This window comes from Embiotoca jacksoni, unplaced genomic scaffold (genome assembly GCF_022577435.1).
Source record: "Embiotoca jacksoni isolate LCO1_2020_lvr unplaced genomic scaffold, fEmbJac1.0.p SCAF_24, whole genome shotgun sequence".
Lineage (NCBI taxonomy): Eukaryota > Metazoa > Chordata > Actinopteri > Embiotocidae > Embiotoca > Embiotoca jacksoni.
The window spans coordinates 5,089,480-5,106,364 of NW_027185375.1; the positions used below are offsets into that span (position 1 = coordinate 5,089,480).

General features: G+C 42.9%; 4 protein-coding genes across 4 annotated transcripts; 2 read left to right on the forward strand and 2 right to left on the reverse strand.

The window, feature by feature from the left end:
* The first annotated feature begins 1,334 nt into the window (after positions 1-1,334).
* On the forward strand, positions 1,335-3,422 carry LOC138204039 (ependymin-2-like). The gene is made up of 6 exons (XM_069159147.1): positions 1,335-1,457; positions 1,677-1,711; positions 1,830-1,964; positions 2,593-2,779; positions 2,865-2,952; positions 3,050-3,422. The coding sequence occupies exons 1-6, from the start codon at positions 1,391-1,393 to the stop codon at positions 3,171-3,173; spliced, it is 636 nt and encodes a 211-aa protein (XP_069015248.1). The 5' UTR covers positions 1,335-1,390; the 3' UTR covers positions 3,174-3,422.
* A 901-nt stretch (positions 3,423-4,323) lies between these two features.
* Positions 4,324-6,955, forward strand: LOC138204038 (ependymin-2-like). Its single transcript, XM_069159146.1, has 6 exons — positions 4,324-4,502; positions 4,704-4,738; positions 4,898-5,032; positions 5,121-5,313; positions 5,487-5,574; positions 6,286-6,955. Exons 1-6 carry the CDS (start codon positions 4,436-4,438, stop codon positions 6,407-6,409), a joined length of 642 nt encoding a protein of 213 aa, XP_069015247.1. The 5' UTR covers positions 4,324-4,435; the 3' UTR covers positions 6,410-6,955.
* On the reverse strand, positions 5,822-9,481 carry cskmt (citrate synthase lysine methyltransferase). Its single transcript, XM_069159145.1, has 2 exons — positions 9,274-9,481; positions 5,822-8,331 (listed from the first exon to the last, which is right to left on the reverse strand). The coding sequence occupies exons 1-2, from the start codon at positions 9,353-9,355 to the stop codon at positions 7,640-7,642; spliced, it is 774 nt and encodes a 257-aa protein (XP_069015246.1). The 5' UTR covers positions 9,356-9,481; the 3' UTR covers positions 5,822-7,639.
* Positions 9,482-10,061: 580 nt separating this feature from the next.
* Positions 10,062-15,388, reverse strand: otub1b (OTU deubiquitinase, ubiquitin aldehyde binding 1b). Its single transcript, XM_069159150.1, has 7 exons — positions 15,293-15,388; positions 13,878-13,939; positions 13,226-13,324; positions 12,923-13,041; positions 11,765-11,849; positions 11,025-11,219; positions 10,062-10,678 (listed from the first exon to the last, which is right to left on the reverse strand). Exons 1-7 carry the CDS (start codon positions 15,378-15,380, stop codon positions 10,481-10,483), a joined length of 846 nt encoding a protein of 281 aa, XP_069015251.1. The 5' UTR covers positions 15,381-15,388; the 3' UTR covers positions 10,062-10,480.
* Between the last annotated feature and the right edge of the window lie 1,497 nt (positions 15,389-16,885).

A 16,885-nucleotide genomic window follows, 5' to 3' on the forward strand; every position in this document is an offset into this window, starting at 1 on the left:
AGCTGTTCATTGATGAAAAGTTTCAACTACGTGCACTTTCTACATCTTTAGTTTCATTACCACTACAAATACAATTGTGTTAGCTTTATTTCATCTTCCCAGTTTAATTATTACATAAATATGGCCACGATGGTGCTGAATTGTGAAACGTAAGCAGGTTGCAAAACAACTGAAAAGAAAAGACCTTCTTTATTGACATGTAGGGAGTGCAACTCAGAGGGAACACTATTTCATGAATCAAAAGAATTTGCAATATTTACTTAAGCTTCAACAGTTCAGTCATTCCGGTGTACACCATTAGGTCAGATAACATATTTACTTAAGCTTCAACAGTTCAGTCATTCCGGTGACTCTTGTACACCTTTAGGTCAGATAACATTTACGTTAAGGCCTCTTTGTAACTGTAGATTATGATAACAAAAGTATTATTCTGCTCTTTACTCTACATATTGAATGTATCACAATGGTGAGTCAGAATAAGAACATGAGCTTAGATGTAATTAATGTTTTACAAAATGAAGACAGGAAATTATTTTAAACAGTGAACTATGTCCTTCTTATAGTCCAGTAAAACTGTAAACTGCAGGTTGATATATGACCACATTTTTTTTCAAGTCAACTACAGTATCAGAAACTTCAAAGTGCACCATCTTCACCTTTGTATACTGTTAAAATGCAATTAACCCATTGAATCATAAAGCTTTATGTTAATGTTGCTGTATGTTGTTGAAGAAAGTGTGTTTATGTGCTCAGATAAATCACTGACGCCAGATTCATGTACAATCCAGGTGCTTAAGTACCGCAGTCACACACCTCGGCAGTCATATGACAGTGATGCCATTTATGGCGCTGTTATCACATGTAAGCCTCCTCTCCGATCGGCCAAAATCCGGTTCTGAGTTTATTAGCCTCCTTCTTTTGTGAACACAACTGACATTCTTTACCCCTGACCCACTGCGCAGTCTTCACAGCAGCTCTATATTACATGCACACAGTGAAAAGTGATGTCCTAATTTGACTAAGAAGTGGTGTATTTTTGAAGTTAGTGCTCAGTGGCGTGGATTAAGTGAGCATGTCCTCAGTTCATTTGTAAATACAGTATTATATTCCTAAACAATTATCTGCTGCATAATTGTCTTCTCCATGAAAAACATTTAACAGGCCTATACTGTGCATACTGGCTTTTATGAGCTTTTATGGCTGTCTCAGTCAAATAACAGCAAGTTGTAACTCAAGAGGTACAAGAACTTGACACTCATGATGCTGACATGGTTAAAAATAAAACCCGGAAGCAGTGCCTTGTCGTCAGCCTCAGTGTTTATAAAGAAGTGAGTCACCTCTACAGCGGCACTGTTTGTGACCGGCTGTGATCGGCGTGGAATCAGAAAATATGAGACTTTTGGTGGCGCTAACGTGTTTCCTGGCAGCCTGCCTGGCAGAGAGGCCTCACCCATGCTGTAAGTAAAATAGTAAGGAACATATCAGAGATCAACTTTATTGTGATTGCAGGGATGGATTTGTTAGATCTGATTTAGCATGTTATTTGCTCTCTCAATAATCAAGGAAACTCGCTGTTCCTCATTTCCGACTTACACATTGATCAGACTTATTTCATATAATAATGTATACTCGTGTGTGAAATAATGCAGTGTTGTGATTGCATCTTCTTTCCACAGCAAGTCCTCCTCTTCTGAGTGGCGCTCTCACTGTGGTGAGTGTGTGTTTAATGTAGACAACAGGACAGAACCATGAGCAAAATGGCTCACCGCATTTACATACAGTATGTAAAAAAGGAAGAATGTAAACAACTTGGTTTTCTGTTTCTGCAGTCGACACAGAATGAAAAGCTGTGGATTTACGGCAAATACCTGTACGATGCGTTGGAAGAGCGGATACGGCTCAAGGAGCTGGTGACCTACGACAACAAGTCATTCCCCTACGACGTTCTGCTGCTCTACAGAGAAGTGAGCAAAGCAAAGACATGAACATCCCAAATATTTATTTTAGAGTGCAGTCACTGCTGACCACGGGTGAAAAGTAGGCTACAAGGAAATCAATGTATTGAAGTAGAGGCACATAGATCTGCTCCGAAGGTTATTCAAACAGGAGTCTGCTCAGAATGTCAATTTCCTATATTCCAACAACAAAACAATGTTGTTCTTAATTTCAGTAGAATTGATTGGAATGTGATCAGTACGGTCTACCAACTCAAGAACAATAGCAAATAGGAGTAACCTATGAAACCAGGAGGATCCAATGAAATGGAGTGATAGTAAATCATTTACTCTCATTTAGCACATCAACAAAACCATAAATCTTTGGTTAGAGACTGACCACATTTATCGCTCCGGGTTTGACAAAATATTCGTCATATTCAGGTGAAAGTACTTATGTGAATGTACAGATTTAAGTGCTCAAAGAGTCTCGCACCACGACAACAGCGGATGTTAAAGTTATATAATACATTTGTATTCCAATTGACACACAGCAGTCATTGTAAATTATTACATTACATGTATGTGAATAAGAAAAACCGAGACAAGTGAATCAGTATAAGCAATCGTCATTCTCATCCCACAACTCATCCATCAGGCCACCATGTATGAGATTTCTGACCATAACCGCACATGCAAGAAGAAGCCTCTGAAGGTCGACTTCCAGCCTCTGGGTATTCCAAAAGACGCGTCTCTGTTGGGCCAGGCCGTTTTGGGCAGCTCGTCTGGACCTGGTGAAGGACTCCTGGTCAACACCTGGATAGGTGATCTGCCCGGCAACGCAGGTGAGAGACCATCTAACTGTTATAACTCTCTCGACTGTTCATTCATCCACACTTTATGAACACTTTTAATTTTTTTTTCCTCCAGGGAAGTACGTGAGTACAGTCACTGAATTCGGCTGCATTCCTGTCAGCACTGCGTACCAGACTAAAGAGTATGGATGGATGGTGATAAGGTAGGTTTTCATTTCCATCAACATCACCAAAAGCAGAAGCTGGCGTATTTGCAACCAGCCGAGTGATTGTTTTGTGACTGTCTTGTCTGTTCACCAGCTACTTCAACAACGTCATTGGGATTTCAGACCCCGGTCAGCTCAACCCTCCAGACTTCTGCCGAGACGCAGAGACGAAGGACAGCAAAGAGGAGCCAGTACACTTCTTGAGCGTGTTCCTTTAACAAGCAGCGGGCCTCCTTTCACTCAAATCTCTCCGAGAAGGAATTCATCGCGTTAACTCCTGCTTCCATCATGTGTATTTCCAAGCATCTTGAATTGAAAATAATTATGTTTATGAATTTTACATGTTTTTGAATGTATTTTTTTTTTTTTTTTTAATCTAAGCAGTTTCCCACTTTGCCGTTTCTGCCTTCTTTTAGTAAAAATTGGAGCTCAAATCCAAAATAAAAACATTGGCTTCTCTCATTCAACAGCAAGCCTTCTGTCTATTTATGATCATGACTGCACCAACAGTGCATTATCGCTAAATCCACTTATTTTCTCATATTAAGATATGAATGCATATAGATATACTTCTATACTTTGTTACAGTGCACTGATGGTGACCACATTCAATGTTTATCAATACAAACATTTAAGAAATTAATGTTTGTTATCATATGATAGAGCAATAAATATAACAGTGAAAGTGATGCGTGACGAGAATTTAAAAATGAGGAACAGAGGAATTTATTAATGTGACTTCATTTCAGGAATAAACATCCCTGAATTTCTGGTGAACTTTGATGACCCAAGATCAGGTTCAAATTTTTCTTTGCATTGAATCTTCAAGAGAAAGATTTGGAACATTAATGTAACTAAATGCTGGTCATGTGACTAAATGGTTATTTCCGGTCTTTCAATCAAAAATCTTAGTGTTCAAATCTGGCGTTTCTTCCTCCTTTAGCTTCATAATAATAATGTAACGTAATCAGTATTACACCGCAGGCTGCCAGAGGGGCATCGAGATTTTTATTGTCTTCACTGTGATCAAGGTCGCCTAACGGTCGTTGTCATAATGCTAAAATAACGAATATGAATGTAATCATTTGGATAGAATTTTTTTTTTTTTTTTTAAATGTAAGAGAAAAATTATAGGAAACATAATTTAACCAGAGATCAAAAGTTAAAAGAGTATCGGTCGTTTCTGTACATCAACAAAGAGACAACAATGGACTGGAAAAGAGAGGAGGAAGTGACATGAGGTATTCAAACATAACAATACAACATGGAAAAAAAAAAAAAAAAAAAAAAAAAAAATTGCCAGCTGAATCGCTAGGACACCTCCCCATTCTGTATTATGACAGATGGGAGTCTTGTTTTACCTTTATTCTGACAGGACAGGTGAGGACTCGCTAGCTTGTTTAAGAGGAAGTGAGCTCTCTGAAGCGGCATCATATTTTGCCACAGTCGCAGAGGAACGACAACCTGCCCACCGGACAGCATGAAGGCCCTCGTCCTGCTCGCGAGCCTGTCGGTGGTCTGCCTCGCTCAGAGGCCGCAACGATGCGGTGAGTACCACACACGTCTTCAAGTCGTTTGTGCAGTTTTCTTATTAAGTTTGGCTCCAATCTCAGCGGCTTACCTGCAACAGCACGAGTACTGACCGTTTCAGCATTTATAGGGAACATGTAACGATTAAGTTACCGGCTCAGCACGCGTGTGCTGTAAATGCTCCCAAAACATTAAAATCACTTCTTTAATTCTGACAGCATCCCCACCGCTGCTGAGTGGAAGCCTTTCTGTGGTAAGACTTAACTCTTCCTGTGATGACTCTGACTGATTCGGTGCATTCAAAAGGTTGTATTCTGTAATAGTTGTTATTCAAAGTAACCTCATTCGGAGCATTATGATTACAGTCATTTTCAGTAAAAAAAAACAACATATATTTCCCTCCGTTTCAAAGTCCACCTCAAGTGAGAAGCTGATGGCCTTCGCCAGGTACAGCTATGACGCAGAGGGACAACGCATCCGCCTCAGGGAGTATGGATCTTTTAAAAATAAGTCCTTCCACTTTGATGCACTTCTTCTCTACAAACAGGTAATGGATGACATAGCAGTGATGTGTATATTAGGGCAGTGCCATTTACAACACAGATTACTGTACAATGCCCTCCTGTCCTCTGTAGGGTGTTATGTATAAGATAAACTCCAGAAACCACACGTGCTGCAAGAAGCCTCTGAGAGTGGACTTCCACCCGCTGGCCATTCCAAACAACGCCTCCCTGCTGGGGCAGGTCGTGTTGGGCAGCTCCTCTGGTCCAGGAGAAGGAGTCCTGGTCAACACCTGGGCTGGGGAGTTGCAGATGAAGAAGGGAACAGGTACAGTATGAGGAAATAACACAGAAAAAGTTCAAAGTCACGTGGTGAACTGCAGCACATGACTTTCCTCCCGAATCTTCTGTCTGTTACTGTTATTGTATCTTTATGCTCACGGACCTGCTTGTCCGGTTTTGCTGCCTCAGCTCCCCTCTGATTCACTTCTGTTTCCGCAGCGAAGTACATGAGCACCGTCACCGAGTTTGGATGTTTTCCTGTCAGCACTCTGTTTCATTCCAAGAGAATTGGATGGGTGGTGACCAGGTCAGTGCGTGTACACGTTGGGGGTAAAAAAAAAAAAAAAAGGCCTTCTGAAAGTCATAGAATACAATGATGTGATTCCATTTAGTGGCGTTCACACCACAGCGCTGGAACGGTGCATGCCGACTCACTGCCATTGGTTTATCAAACGCCTAAATGGAACGGGGCCACAAGCAAGAGTTCTTTAAATCTCGGTGGTTCCTGTTTATCAGGTCAAAATGTCCACTGGGGGAAAAAAAAAAATCTGTCGTTCAAACAATATTGAAATTTATTTCAAATCGACACAACATAAAACAGTATGTGAGCGAGAAACAAACAAAACAAAGATGGATTCAACGGTAACACTAATTAACACATGACTATACTTTCTGTTTAATACATCTGGAATAAGAATCGGTGGTGTTAAAAAGGATCACGTGCTATCTTCACATTTCGCGTATCAAAGTGAGACTAGTATCCATTATCTCATTTTTTTTGCTATAAGCAAAAGTAAATTTGAACTATTCCTTCAGTGTAATGCAATGAAATGTAAATTTCAAAGGTTTTTTTTAGATGTGATTTCTCCTTCAACATGTGAATATTAAACAGTTCGAACCGCGACTCCCAATGGGACGTTTTCTAAAAATCACTCTAAATCCTCCCATTCTCCGTGTTGCATTTAATTCATTGGCATCCTCCGATTGTTTACGTCCGTTTCACGTTCTTGTTTTTCAGCTTCTTCAACAACGTCCGAGGCCTTCCTGATCCTCAACTCCTCAACCCGCCGCCCTTCTGTAAGGGTGCCCGGCTGGAGAAAGACGATGAAGATGATCCGGTGACCTTCTTCAGCATGTTTTAAACCACAAAGCTATTCTCGGTAATGAAGTGCATTGTGATGATGATGGCCGCTGACTCTGCACTGAATGAACAGTTTCTTTTAGTGGCGGTCTTCTATTGTAGGCCTTTGTATGTGGGTAAAATTAATCTCATCATTCAATCACATTTAACTGGTACATCTGTTGCGGGTTCAATGTTCTCTTTAAACAACACACTGGACAGCCCAACAGTAGAAGCCATTCATAACAAATAAAGATCTGAGAAATTATATTTACTTTTATCACGCGTGCAGTTTACGAGTAGAAAATACATCGTCACACGGTAGCTGTAAAATGTTTGATTTTGTTTTGCCAGGTATTTGATTTAAATTACCGCTTATTGTAAAATCATAAGAATAATTCTGACAAGAGGTCACAGCAATGCTACAGTCTCTGCAACAGGACTATCGGTTACCTTCAGGTGTTCTTGAAAGATCCCAAACGTGTCTCATATTTGTAGTCACGCTAGAGACCTGCTGGTTATTCAGAATTAAGTGTACTGCATACATAAATAAAAACTATGCCAAAAATGACATGATACATTGACTTCTTACTAAGTCCATCAGTGTGTGTTTGACATCTCCAAAATGTTGTTTGCCTGTGTGCCTGCCGCATTCTTTTTTTTTATATTTTTTTTTTATGGGTGTTACTTAATATTTGCCCTTAAGGCATTTTTACTTGCGTCTCTCGTAGTTTTTTTTCAGAGCAGCGGGGTGAAAACAAGTTGCTGCAATCATAATAGCTCCACATGGACGACATCTGTATGTTGTCCAGTAGCCCAAAAATATCAACCACTAAATTATAATGGCGGGTATTTTTATGTATGAAAACTGTTTTCGACATTATTTCTAAATGTGTCATATGCATAATCAAAGAGAGGTGAATGTTTGTTTTTTGTTTTTTTGTATGCTTCAGTTTTCTTGCATCGCAGTGCACTACACTGTGCAGTACCCACAGTAGAGGTCAACAACCATTGGCCTGCTGGATGAAATGATATATATCTGCTGGCCACTAGATGGCAGTGGATGACAAGTAATGAAAGAGTAAAAGCTCCATTTCCAAATCAAAACCAACGGAGCCTTTTATATAGATATGAATTTGACTTAAATGTTTACTATTGACAATAATAGTGATTAAAAAAAAAAGAATCAGGCTGACAAATATAATACAATATGTCCAATAATTGATGAGTTTAATATTACTAACGTCCATAATCACTGCTCTACAACAGGATGAGGAGTCACTTGGTAGCAGTAGTAACACACTCCCCGGATCTCCCCAACCTCCTGCGCCCCAACGCGTGCCCCGCTCACCCCTGGATCCCGTGCATCCCGTGCCGCCTCCTCCAGCCACAGGAGCCTGGCGTCCGGGTCCTCGTCGGAGAACTGGAGCAGAGACCCAGAACTCCGCAACGCCTTTAAGCACTGCTTCAGCAGCAGGCCCGCCTTCCCTCGCCCGTCCTTAGACCTCAGCAGGGCGTCTGTGGTCCCCTTGTCCACGATGAGGTCGACGCTGCCGGAGCCGTACCGTTCGTCCAGCCGCGCGCAGTCCAGCTCCACAAACTCGAGCCGCGAGGAAAGGTCTCGAGGCTGAACGGCCTCCGCTCGAACGTGCTCCCGCATCAGTCGCACGGCCACGGGGGAAACGTCGGCGCAGGTGACGTGGACGGGGAGAGGAGAGTGTCTGTAAATAGAGGGCCCCAAAGCGGACGTGCCGCAGCCCACATCCAAGACTTGGAGCGGGGCGTCCGGATGAGACGCAGCCTGCAAGGCGGGCACGATGAGGTGTCGGACAGAGTCGAAACCAAAGAACCACTCAAAGTTTTTGAAGGCCGGGGTCCTGCTGCTGTTCTCGGTGTAGAAGCGGTCCCAGGTCGCCTTTTTATCCATGTTTTCAATCAGCTCAGCTGGGCACAAACACGGAGAGGACGGGGCAGAGCATTAGGAAATTCAAAAAAAAAACACAAAAAAACCCAGATACAGCTCGCCTTACTGGCTACGTGGTCGTCATATAGCCAAGGGGCTTTAAATTGACCGATGATTCATCGAGTTTGGCTGAATGCCTCCTCGGGTCGGTGGTAGCCGCTGCGGACTTCCACATGATGAAAACTTGGAACAACTCATTTGCCATTTTATTAGGAGTACCTAGATAAAGTTAATGCAGACTGGTGACAACCCCCCCCCCCCCCCCCCCCCCCGCAGCAAACAGCGCATCCTTAAGACTATAATGTTGTATTTTTGACGAAGATGCCATAGGATTGATTCAATTGTATTGTCATGTTGGAGGCTGTCCACCCTTATTAAATCAGAGGTGTGCTAACTAATAGAAAAGTTCCTGTATAATAGAGGAGCCGCATCCTCAAAATAAATAAATAACAACGTACAATGATCACTTTAAATCGCAGCTTTAACATTTATTATTAAAAGCAGGGTTTATTGCGACACTGTTGTCCTGCAATAAATCCTACCTTCCTATCAAGCAACACAGGTTTAGTTCGGTGTACTTTAATAAACTTGGCAACCTGCAAAGAGCTGCTGGATGGTACGCATCCAAAATAAAAATAAAAAATTTAAAAAAAAAACTCTTGAATTACTGTTTCGCTGTCGGTGTCAGGACGCAAACCTGCAAACAAACGTCCTGGGTCTAATTTAAAGTTAACCACACACTTTCCTACAGCAGTTTCAACCACGTGACGCTGTAAAAGCCAGTTCGCTTTTTAGCCGTAGTAGCCGTAGCAGCTGTAGCAGCAGGACCATGTGCGACACCGCTGCAGAGATATTGAAGAAAATAATGCCGAGTAAAACGAAATTTTTAAAAAAAATTAAAAACCTCGCAGGTTCGGACGTACTTGTGAGAGAAGTATGACGCCGTACATGTGCGGCAAACAGTCTCCTTCCTGACAAAGTCAACGACTTTGAAAACGGGGACATCTTGGCTCGTTAGGACTCTTGCGCGAAGACGTCTCACTCCGACTGCGTTTCTGGGCACCAACCGCGTCGACATACGTCCGCAGAAATATCTACGAAAATAAGCACCTGCTTGTCTCGCGCTTGACGATCTTTGGTCAGGTGACGCAGCAATGAGGCAACTGCGCATGTGCGAGTGTAAGTGTAAACAAAGCGTCCGCACTGAAGTCGAGTGACTGAACTGCTCGCGTAAAAGTGGCAGTAAACTGCATCTGACTGACAAAGTGCCTTTCTAATGTGTTTGCCAATTTACCAACACAGCTGTTTAGATGGACTATAAAAAATATCATAATTGTACGTGGGGTTGATTTCCTTTAGCTCTCACTAATATTGATTTGCCTCGGTCGTCTTTACTCTCACTTTAATATACATTGCGTTGCTTAGTTGGTTGTCAGTTACTGTACATTTGTACAGATTGAAGTGCTAGATTAATTTTATACAATATTAGCAATCAATCATTAAAAGTTATTTAACAAGCAAATTGTGCAGTCATCTAGTTTCAGCTTCTCACATGTGACGATTCTCCGTTTTTCTTTGGATCGGTGCACTTTTGAAAATCTTTTGGTTTGTTTTTGTCAAAACAAAGTCGCTTGAAGAAGTAATTGTACATTTCCACTATTTCCGAATCAATATTCATAAAAAAAAAAAAAAAAATAACGTGACACGTGACTTAAGATGTAAATCGCTTTAATAAAACTCAATGAAACGCAGTGTAACAAAGGAAAAGAATCAAACATAAAGCAAGTAGATAACATTTACAACCACAAAAGAAAAAAAAAAAACCTGTACAACTCTAAATGGCTGGAGTCACTTCTATTTTTCCAAAGATTTTTTTATTTAACCATTTTGTGATGACTGAGGGTAAACTTGGAGGGTGGGGGGGGGGGGGGGGGTAAAGGAGGCATGTGACGTGATTTTATCTTTTTTTTTTTTTTTTTTTCAAATACATGAGTGTAATCTCGTACACAGATGTACGCTCCATCAACGTGGCTGCTGAAGTTATTTTTCAATGCGCTGCTGCAGGGCACAGCAGGAGGAGGAGGAGGAGGAGGAGGAGGATGAGGAAGAGGTGGGCCGTGGCCAGGAGTGTTATTTGTACAAGATGTCGTAATGGCCAGGTCTATAGAGGAGGAAGATGCGTGGGTCGCCGCCTTCGGGGAAGACGTGGTGATTGACTGTTCCTCCCTCCCCTCTATCCATGTACTCCACCAGGATCGATACGTCCAGGGCCTGGGCTAAGGCGATGATGTGAATGTGGTCACTTTCTTTGGACATTGGCTCTACTTCCTTGTACAAGAGAAAAAAGAAAGCACATTAAGTGTGAGTTTGTTTTTCCACTACAAAACCTAAACAATTAAGACACACAGCATTTTGATTACACATTTTAGCCTTCTGTCTTTATCACGAGGATGGCCGGGTACTTTTAAAGTAACAACCTCCGATATAATATTGAAATACGTGTGCAAATGCCCAGAACACCTAACCTCTCTAGTGTAGTGACTTTTCCGAGGAGGTGCCTTTTTCCCCTGGGAAAAACAAAAAAAAAAAAGCTTTCCCTCAAACTGCCCTTTGCACCAGAATAACGACGCGACCCAGGTGCGTTTCTCCCGCGACTACTCGGGGACGAACCCACCTGCTGACAGAACTCCTTGACGGAGCGTCCTCCCTCGATGAAATGCTGGAAGAAGCCGTGCTCTCGCTGCAGGTAGCCTGAGGTGAGCAGCCGCAGGTACACAACCACGTAGTCCGACACGTTCTGGTCGTTGAAGGAGCTCAGCAGCTCCTGCAGGCTCGGTTGTTTCTCACATAGTTCGATCAGGTCCATGAACTGGGAGGAACAACACAGTTACGTCACTGCGTAATCGTACCGGTGTGTACGAGTCCGTCGTGTACTTTAAGTCAGGCGCTCGTCTAAACTTGGGTGAGGCAACGAGCAAATTACGTTTTAACTCTGATAGCATAATTCACAACCAAATCCAACAGGATACAAGATGTAGAGTACATACTGCGAGACTGACCAGTTTTATGCCCTAGCAATAATAGATAGATAGATGGTTACTTTATTAATCCCCAAGGGGAAATTCTTTCGCTGCAGCAGCATTTATAGATACAGGAAAGAAATAAAATAACAGTAAAAAATATTAAATATAAAAATGCACAGTATATACAATAAAATAGAATAAAATAAAATAGAATAATTAAATTAAAACTAACTAAACAATAGTGCAAAGTTTTTTTTTAGTTTTTTTATATATATATATTTAAACAACCAAGAAAAACAGACAACGGTGTTATTGTTGTGTGATGGATTTTGCCATAATGTCCTCCTATTTGCTGCATTAGTGAGACAAAAGTGTTTGGCAGGAAACTCACAGTATTGTGGAAGTCTTCGATGGTGAACTCGGTGAAGCCTTCGTTAACCAGGTCCAGTTTACTTTTAGCTGCAACAGCTTTGAACCTGGAGACACAAAAACACGTGTTGAATAACCCAAAGAATATTACTGGTGCTTATGAGATTCTAAATGCGTCGGAAAAACAGCAAGGACACGCGCAGGCAGACAAATAACCACAGCAGACGCTTTTTTTGGACGACTACAGCTGGGTTTTACTCCAACACTTTGGACACTCGTCTGACACCTCGACGTGTTCATGAAATAAAACTTTTTTCCTCTACCAATTTAAAAAAAAACATTTTTTTTATGTATTTTATCAAAAAAAAAAAAGAATTAAGTTACAGATTATAGTACAAATCTAAAGTTGTCATGCAATTTTGAGTGTACAATTAACTTCAGGTTATTTTCTATAGCTACAATTTGTAGATGTCCCTCCGCACATGCAGGCTGAAAATAAAATGTCCAGATTGACACCTGAACACCACAATATGAAAGTTATTAGTTGTTGCCAGCGAGGCGACTACGCACAAGAGACTCAAGTTACTGCAGTGCAACTCGGACAGGTGTGGCAAAAAAAAAACAAATTCAAAAAAAGAGTGAAACAAGGCGTTGCAGTGTAAGATTTACCTCGGTTGTAACCCAGTTATTTTACTGGGGCGGCCACCCAATCAGAGCGTATGTTCGGGAAACGGCGTGGCTCCCCGACGCTCACGGGACTTAATCCAGCATAAACGTGGTTTTGTTGTTTTTTTTTTTAAACCGTGACGTCTAAATCGGGACGTAGCCTCGGTTTGGTACTGAATGATAAAGACTTCCTTTGAATGCTCGATGTGATCGGAGCGATTTGGTCGCCGCTGCGAAAGGCACCGTAGGTCGGTACCCCAGGCCCCCGCACCACAGCAACAGAGCGCCTACGTGTTTCGGCGACGGCATACGTGTACACTTTCTACACATTTCCGACCTGCACGAGTCCCGACTCGAACAGCAAATCCAGCAAACCCGCCTCCGGCGCAGCCGCGACGGGGACAAGAGCTTGTGCCGAAAACAAACTGAACAGTCCGCAACGACAGAAGTGGGAATCCGAGCCTGGACACCCAACAGCCGGCATCGCACAAGCGGCAACCGTCACGGCACTTACTTCTGAAGTTCTTTGCTGTCATCTAGCAGGGACTCGAGGTGCGCGAAGCCAAAAGCTCGGTAGAAACAGTTTCCATCTGGTCGCGTCTTTCGAATGTACGAGTACTTTTTGTGTAGGTCCTGCAAACAAATCAGAAACGGTATTATCCCGTGCGGCCGAATCGAACGCCAAGCCGTTCTCAGGAAAGCGAGACGCGGACGAGCTTTGAATAAAATGGCGCCCCCCCCCCCCCGTGCAGAGGTGGGAGTTGTGGCCTGATGTGGGCGTAGTAACCTGAGAGCAGGTGAAGCGGGTTTGACTAACCTTGATTTTGAGCTGATAAACTGTGTCATCGTCGGCGTACTCTCTCTGCAGCACCGACAGGTCCTGTCTGTCCGACACTAAAGGGTTACTGTTGGCTATCTGCACACCCACACACACACACACACAAACACACACACACAAACACACACACACAAACACACACAATCAAAATGAATGCTGGCACCGTCAGCAACCGAACTCACGGACACGCCGTCCTCACCCGTCGAGGGCCACGTTCACATTTATACATTTTATGAAACAGAACTTCCACTGCAATTTTGCGCGTCTTGTATTTGTTTTGATGAGACGGATCATTTCATTATTAGCTCATAGCTGTGCAGACAGGATTTAAAGTCGCACGTCAACGTCACCGTTTTTTTTTTTTTTTTTTGGAAAAGCTGTACTCAAAAGAGTTTCTAGTTCTGTTTAAAACAATCAAAAGAAACGCAGTATTTTGGGGTTCAGGAATGATTTTTCAAGTTTCCAGCTGCGCCTCCTTCGTCCGCTGACGTTTCTGGAGTGTAAAGAAATGACCGGGAGGTGAAAACATGTCGCCCCCTTCTCCTCGGAGGCAGGACAAAAATAAAAATAAAAATAAAAAAAAAAAAAAAAAAGGACGGCCGATCTTTGCTCATGCAAAGTGATTTCTCACCTCCTGCTGAATCCTGTCCTGCTGAGCGATGATGGCCTCGTCGTACGCGAGGCAGTTCACTCCTGCAAGACAACGAGGACGGATGTATTAGGGGACGGATGTATTAGGGGACGGATGTATCAGAGGACGGATGTATCAGAGGACGGATGTATTAGGCTGCGGGAGAAGATGCTCAAAATCGTAGACCGCAGTCACGGTGCAGAGCTCGTACGGGACTACCGCGAGGCGAGCAGAAGACCGCCAATCCGGGATGCCGTTCTTAAAAGTTAAATGCACTATTTCAAGGTTTGTAGGTAGTTGGGACGCGAGCCTGCGAAACAGCGATTGCGATTTAAGCCGGACTGAAAAGAACCGTCACTCGTTCGTGACCGAAACTCGGTGTGTTTTTTGTGCGCAGAAGTAACGCCGACTATACAGGTGAGGTTACAAAACAGGTACCTGAACATCAAAAAAAAAACAAGCAGCTCCTGCAGAAACGGCTTCCCCGGTTAAAGACCAGGTCGGAGCTCCCGGTGGTACTTTTTTGTTGTTGTTGTTTGTTTGTTTTTGTTTGTTTTTTTTGCACCAGATATTGTGAATCAGTCCAGTGTGCGCGTTTGTGCTCGTCTCCTGCATCGGATTCTAAATATCTGTCCATTTGTCTTCTGAACAATAAAGAGGTGTTTATATGTCCCCGGTTTGGGGGTGGGGGGGTGGGGGGGGACGGGGTGGGGGGGGGGAGAGACACACCACTGAACTCACGTAAACAAGAAAGATTCAGAGAGGGGACGTGAATTCAAAACGTAACAACAACAAACAAAAACAAAACAAAAAATGCTGATAACGAAACATTTTCTTTTCAACATCTGCAGTCACCAGAAGCGCCCAGGGGGACTCGATCAGGGGGGGACAGGGGGGGGGGGACAGCAGGGACAGCAGGGTCAACATGGACACAAGTTAATCCACAACAGCGGCTAACGACAGCCAGCTAAAACACGGCTAGCTCGACCTGCGCGAAAAAGAAAACAAACAAAAACACGGTTTTTAGAGAGCGCAGAGAGGACGTCCCGGATTCAGCGACGGAGCATGTGCTTTCAACATGTCCTCGAGTCCAAAACTCGGGGACTGTCACGGACTGCTGTCCCGTCACCAAACTAAAAACAAGCGGGGCTTTTTTTTTTTTTTTTTTTTTTTTTCTCTTTGTGTAGCAATGGCAGCTTAGCTTAGCGTTAGCCGAAGCAGCTCCGGCCCGTGTTGCCGGACACATCTGCTCCCGCACGTCGGCCACCTTTTTCGGAGAGAGAGAGAGAGGAGAGAGGACCCGCGGGGGAGAGGACGCGTTTGCGGACACGCGGGTCGCTTGCGGGTTTCGTTCGCGAGAGAAATGCCAGCGCTGCGTTTTGTCGGATCGTGTGCGGTGTAACCGTTTCTCTCACCCTCCACCTCTCCCTGTGATGATTCCTGCTGCTGCTCCTCCGCCATCTTAGCTGTCGCGATCTGTTTCCTCCTTCTGCATGACCTCATTCATTACATACTTCCGGGGGTGGAGGAGGAGGGGGGGGACACACACACACACCAGAATAGACTTTATTTATGTTTTTTTAAGTATTTATTTCTTTATTTACTTTCTTTACTTGTAACTACAGTAGCAAAAACGTGTGTCAAGGATCCTATAAAAAAAATAAAAGTAAATAATTTTTTTTTTTAAAAAGTAGTACTGTTATGTAAACTAGATACACATTCGCGCATTGTGGTAAATTTACATTAAAATTTTTTTTTTTTTTTTTTTTAAATCCTCTAGTTTTCATAACAGGTCTCTAGACAAGGGGGGCCCCAAGTCTGGGCTCGTGCACTAAACCACAATATAACCCTTAATTATTGGGGCCCTGAAGTGTCTCCTGTAACGTTACTCATTATGTCCAGACTTGTATTTCAATATCTAGTTTTATTAGGCTGCCCTTTATTTTTGGCTGGACCAGTGGTGGGGGGGGGCAGTGAGAGAGGTTCCTCGGTGTTACTGCACTTCCACATTGGCCTTACTTGTCAGGCCGAGAAGCTAGGTCCAAATTTATATACAGTCTATGGTTACGCCCACTGGTGGGCCAAATGCAGTATGACTGAATTTTCAAAACACAACTAGATTAAATGCCCCCTAGCGTGTCATACACCGTCCAGTCATACAATTGGAGTCTTTGTCTCAATTTGTGCACTTACACTTGACATGTATGGAGCTATGCAGTGTGCTATGACTGCCCGGATGGTGTATTCAAAATGATCCAAAAAGTGTGCATGAATCCGGACACGTTTTGCCATCGTGGCGACGTAGCAGAGGTGTGTATTTTTCACTAAGTACACTTACACTGTTGTTGGATAAAAGCCCATCAGTAAGTCTGTTATGTGTATAAAACTGGGGGCACGATTAACATGTTCATTTTTAAGTTAATTTTCAGTAAGTGCAGAAAGGTGTTCGATTTTACCCTGTCAAAATTCACATACTACGCAAGGGCTCAAATATGTAAGTGTGATACATGTAAGTGCACAAACAGAGGTAGGCCCTGCGTAAATTGAGACGCAGCTCTAGTCTTGTTTCAGTTGACACGTATTCTTAAATAAATATGTTTATTAAAAATAACAAACTAAGTGTCAACTGTGCATCAGAAGAAGGCAGTCTTCCAGCTTTTCTGATGAAGGCATTGTATATTCTACAACCAAAGTTAGGGTCATAGAAAGACACCACTACTGAGGAAGACCAATCAGAAGGAGAGAACTGCTTGACCCAAGGAACACAAGGAGGGGAAATTAGACCAGTGGAAATCTGGACTTTGTGATGAGAAATGTTTGATTTTTGGTTACAGTTGCTTTATATTTGTGAGATGCATACATGGGGAAGAATTCTGCATGTGTGGTTGCTATAATGATGCATAGAGGAGGAGGTGTGATGTATGTGTGTGTGTGTGTGTGTGTGTGTGTGTGTGTGTGTGTGTGTGTGTGTGTGTGTGTGTGTGTGTGCGTGCGTGTGTGTGTGTGTG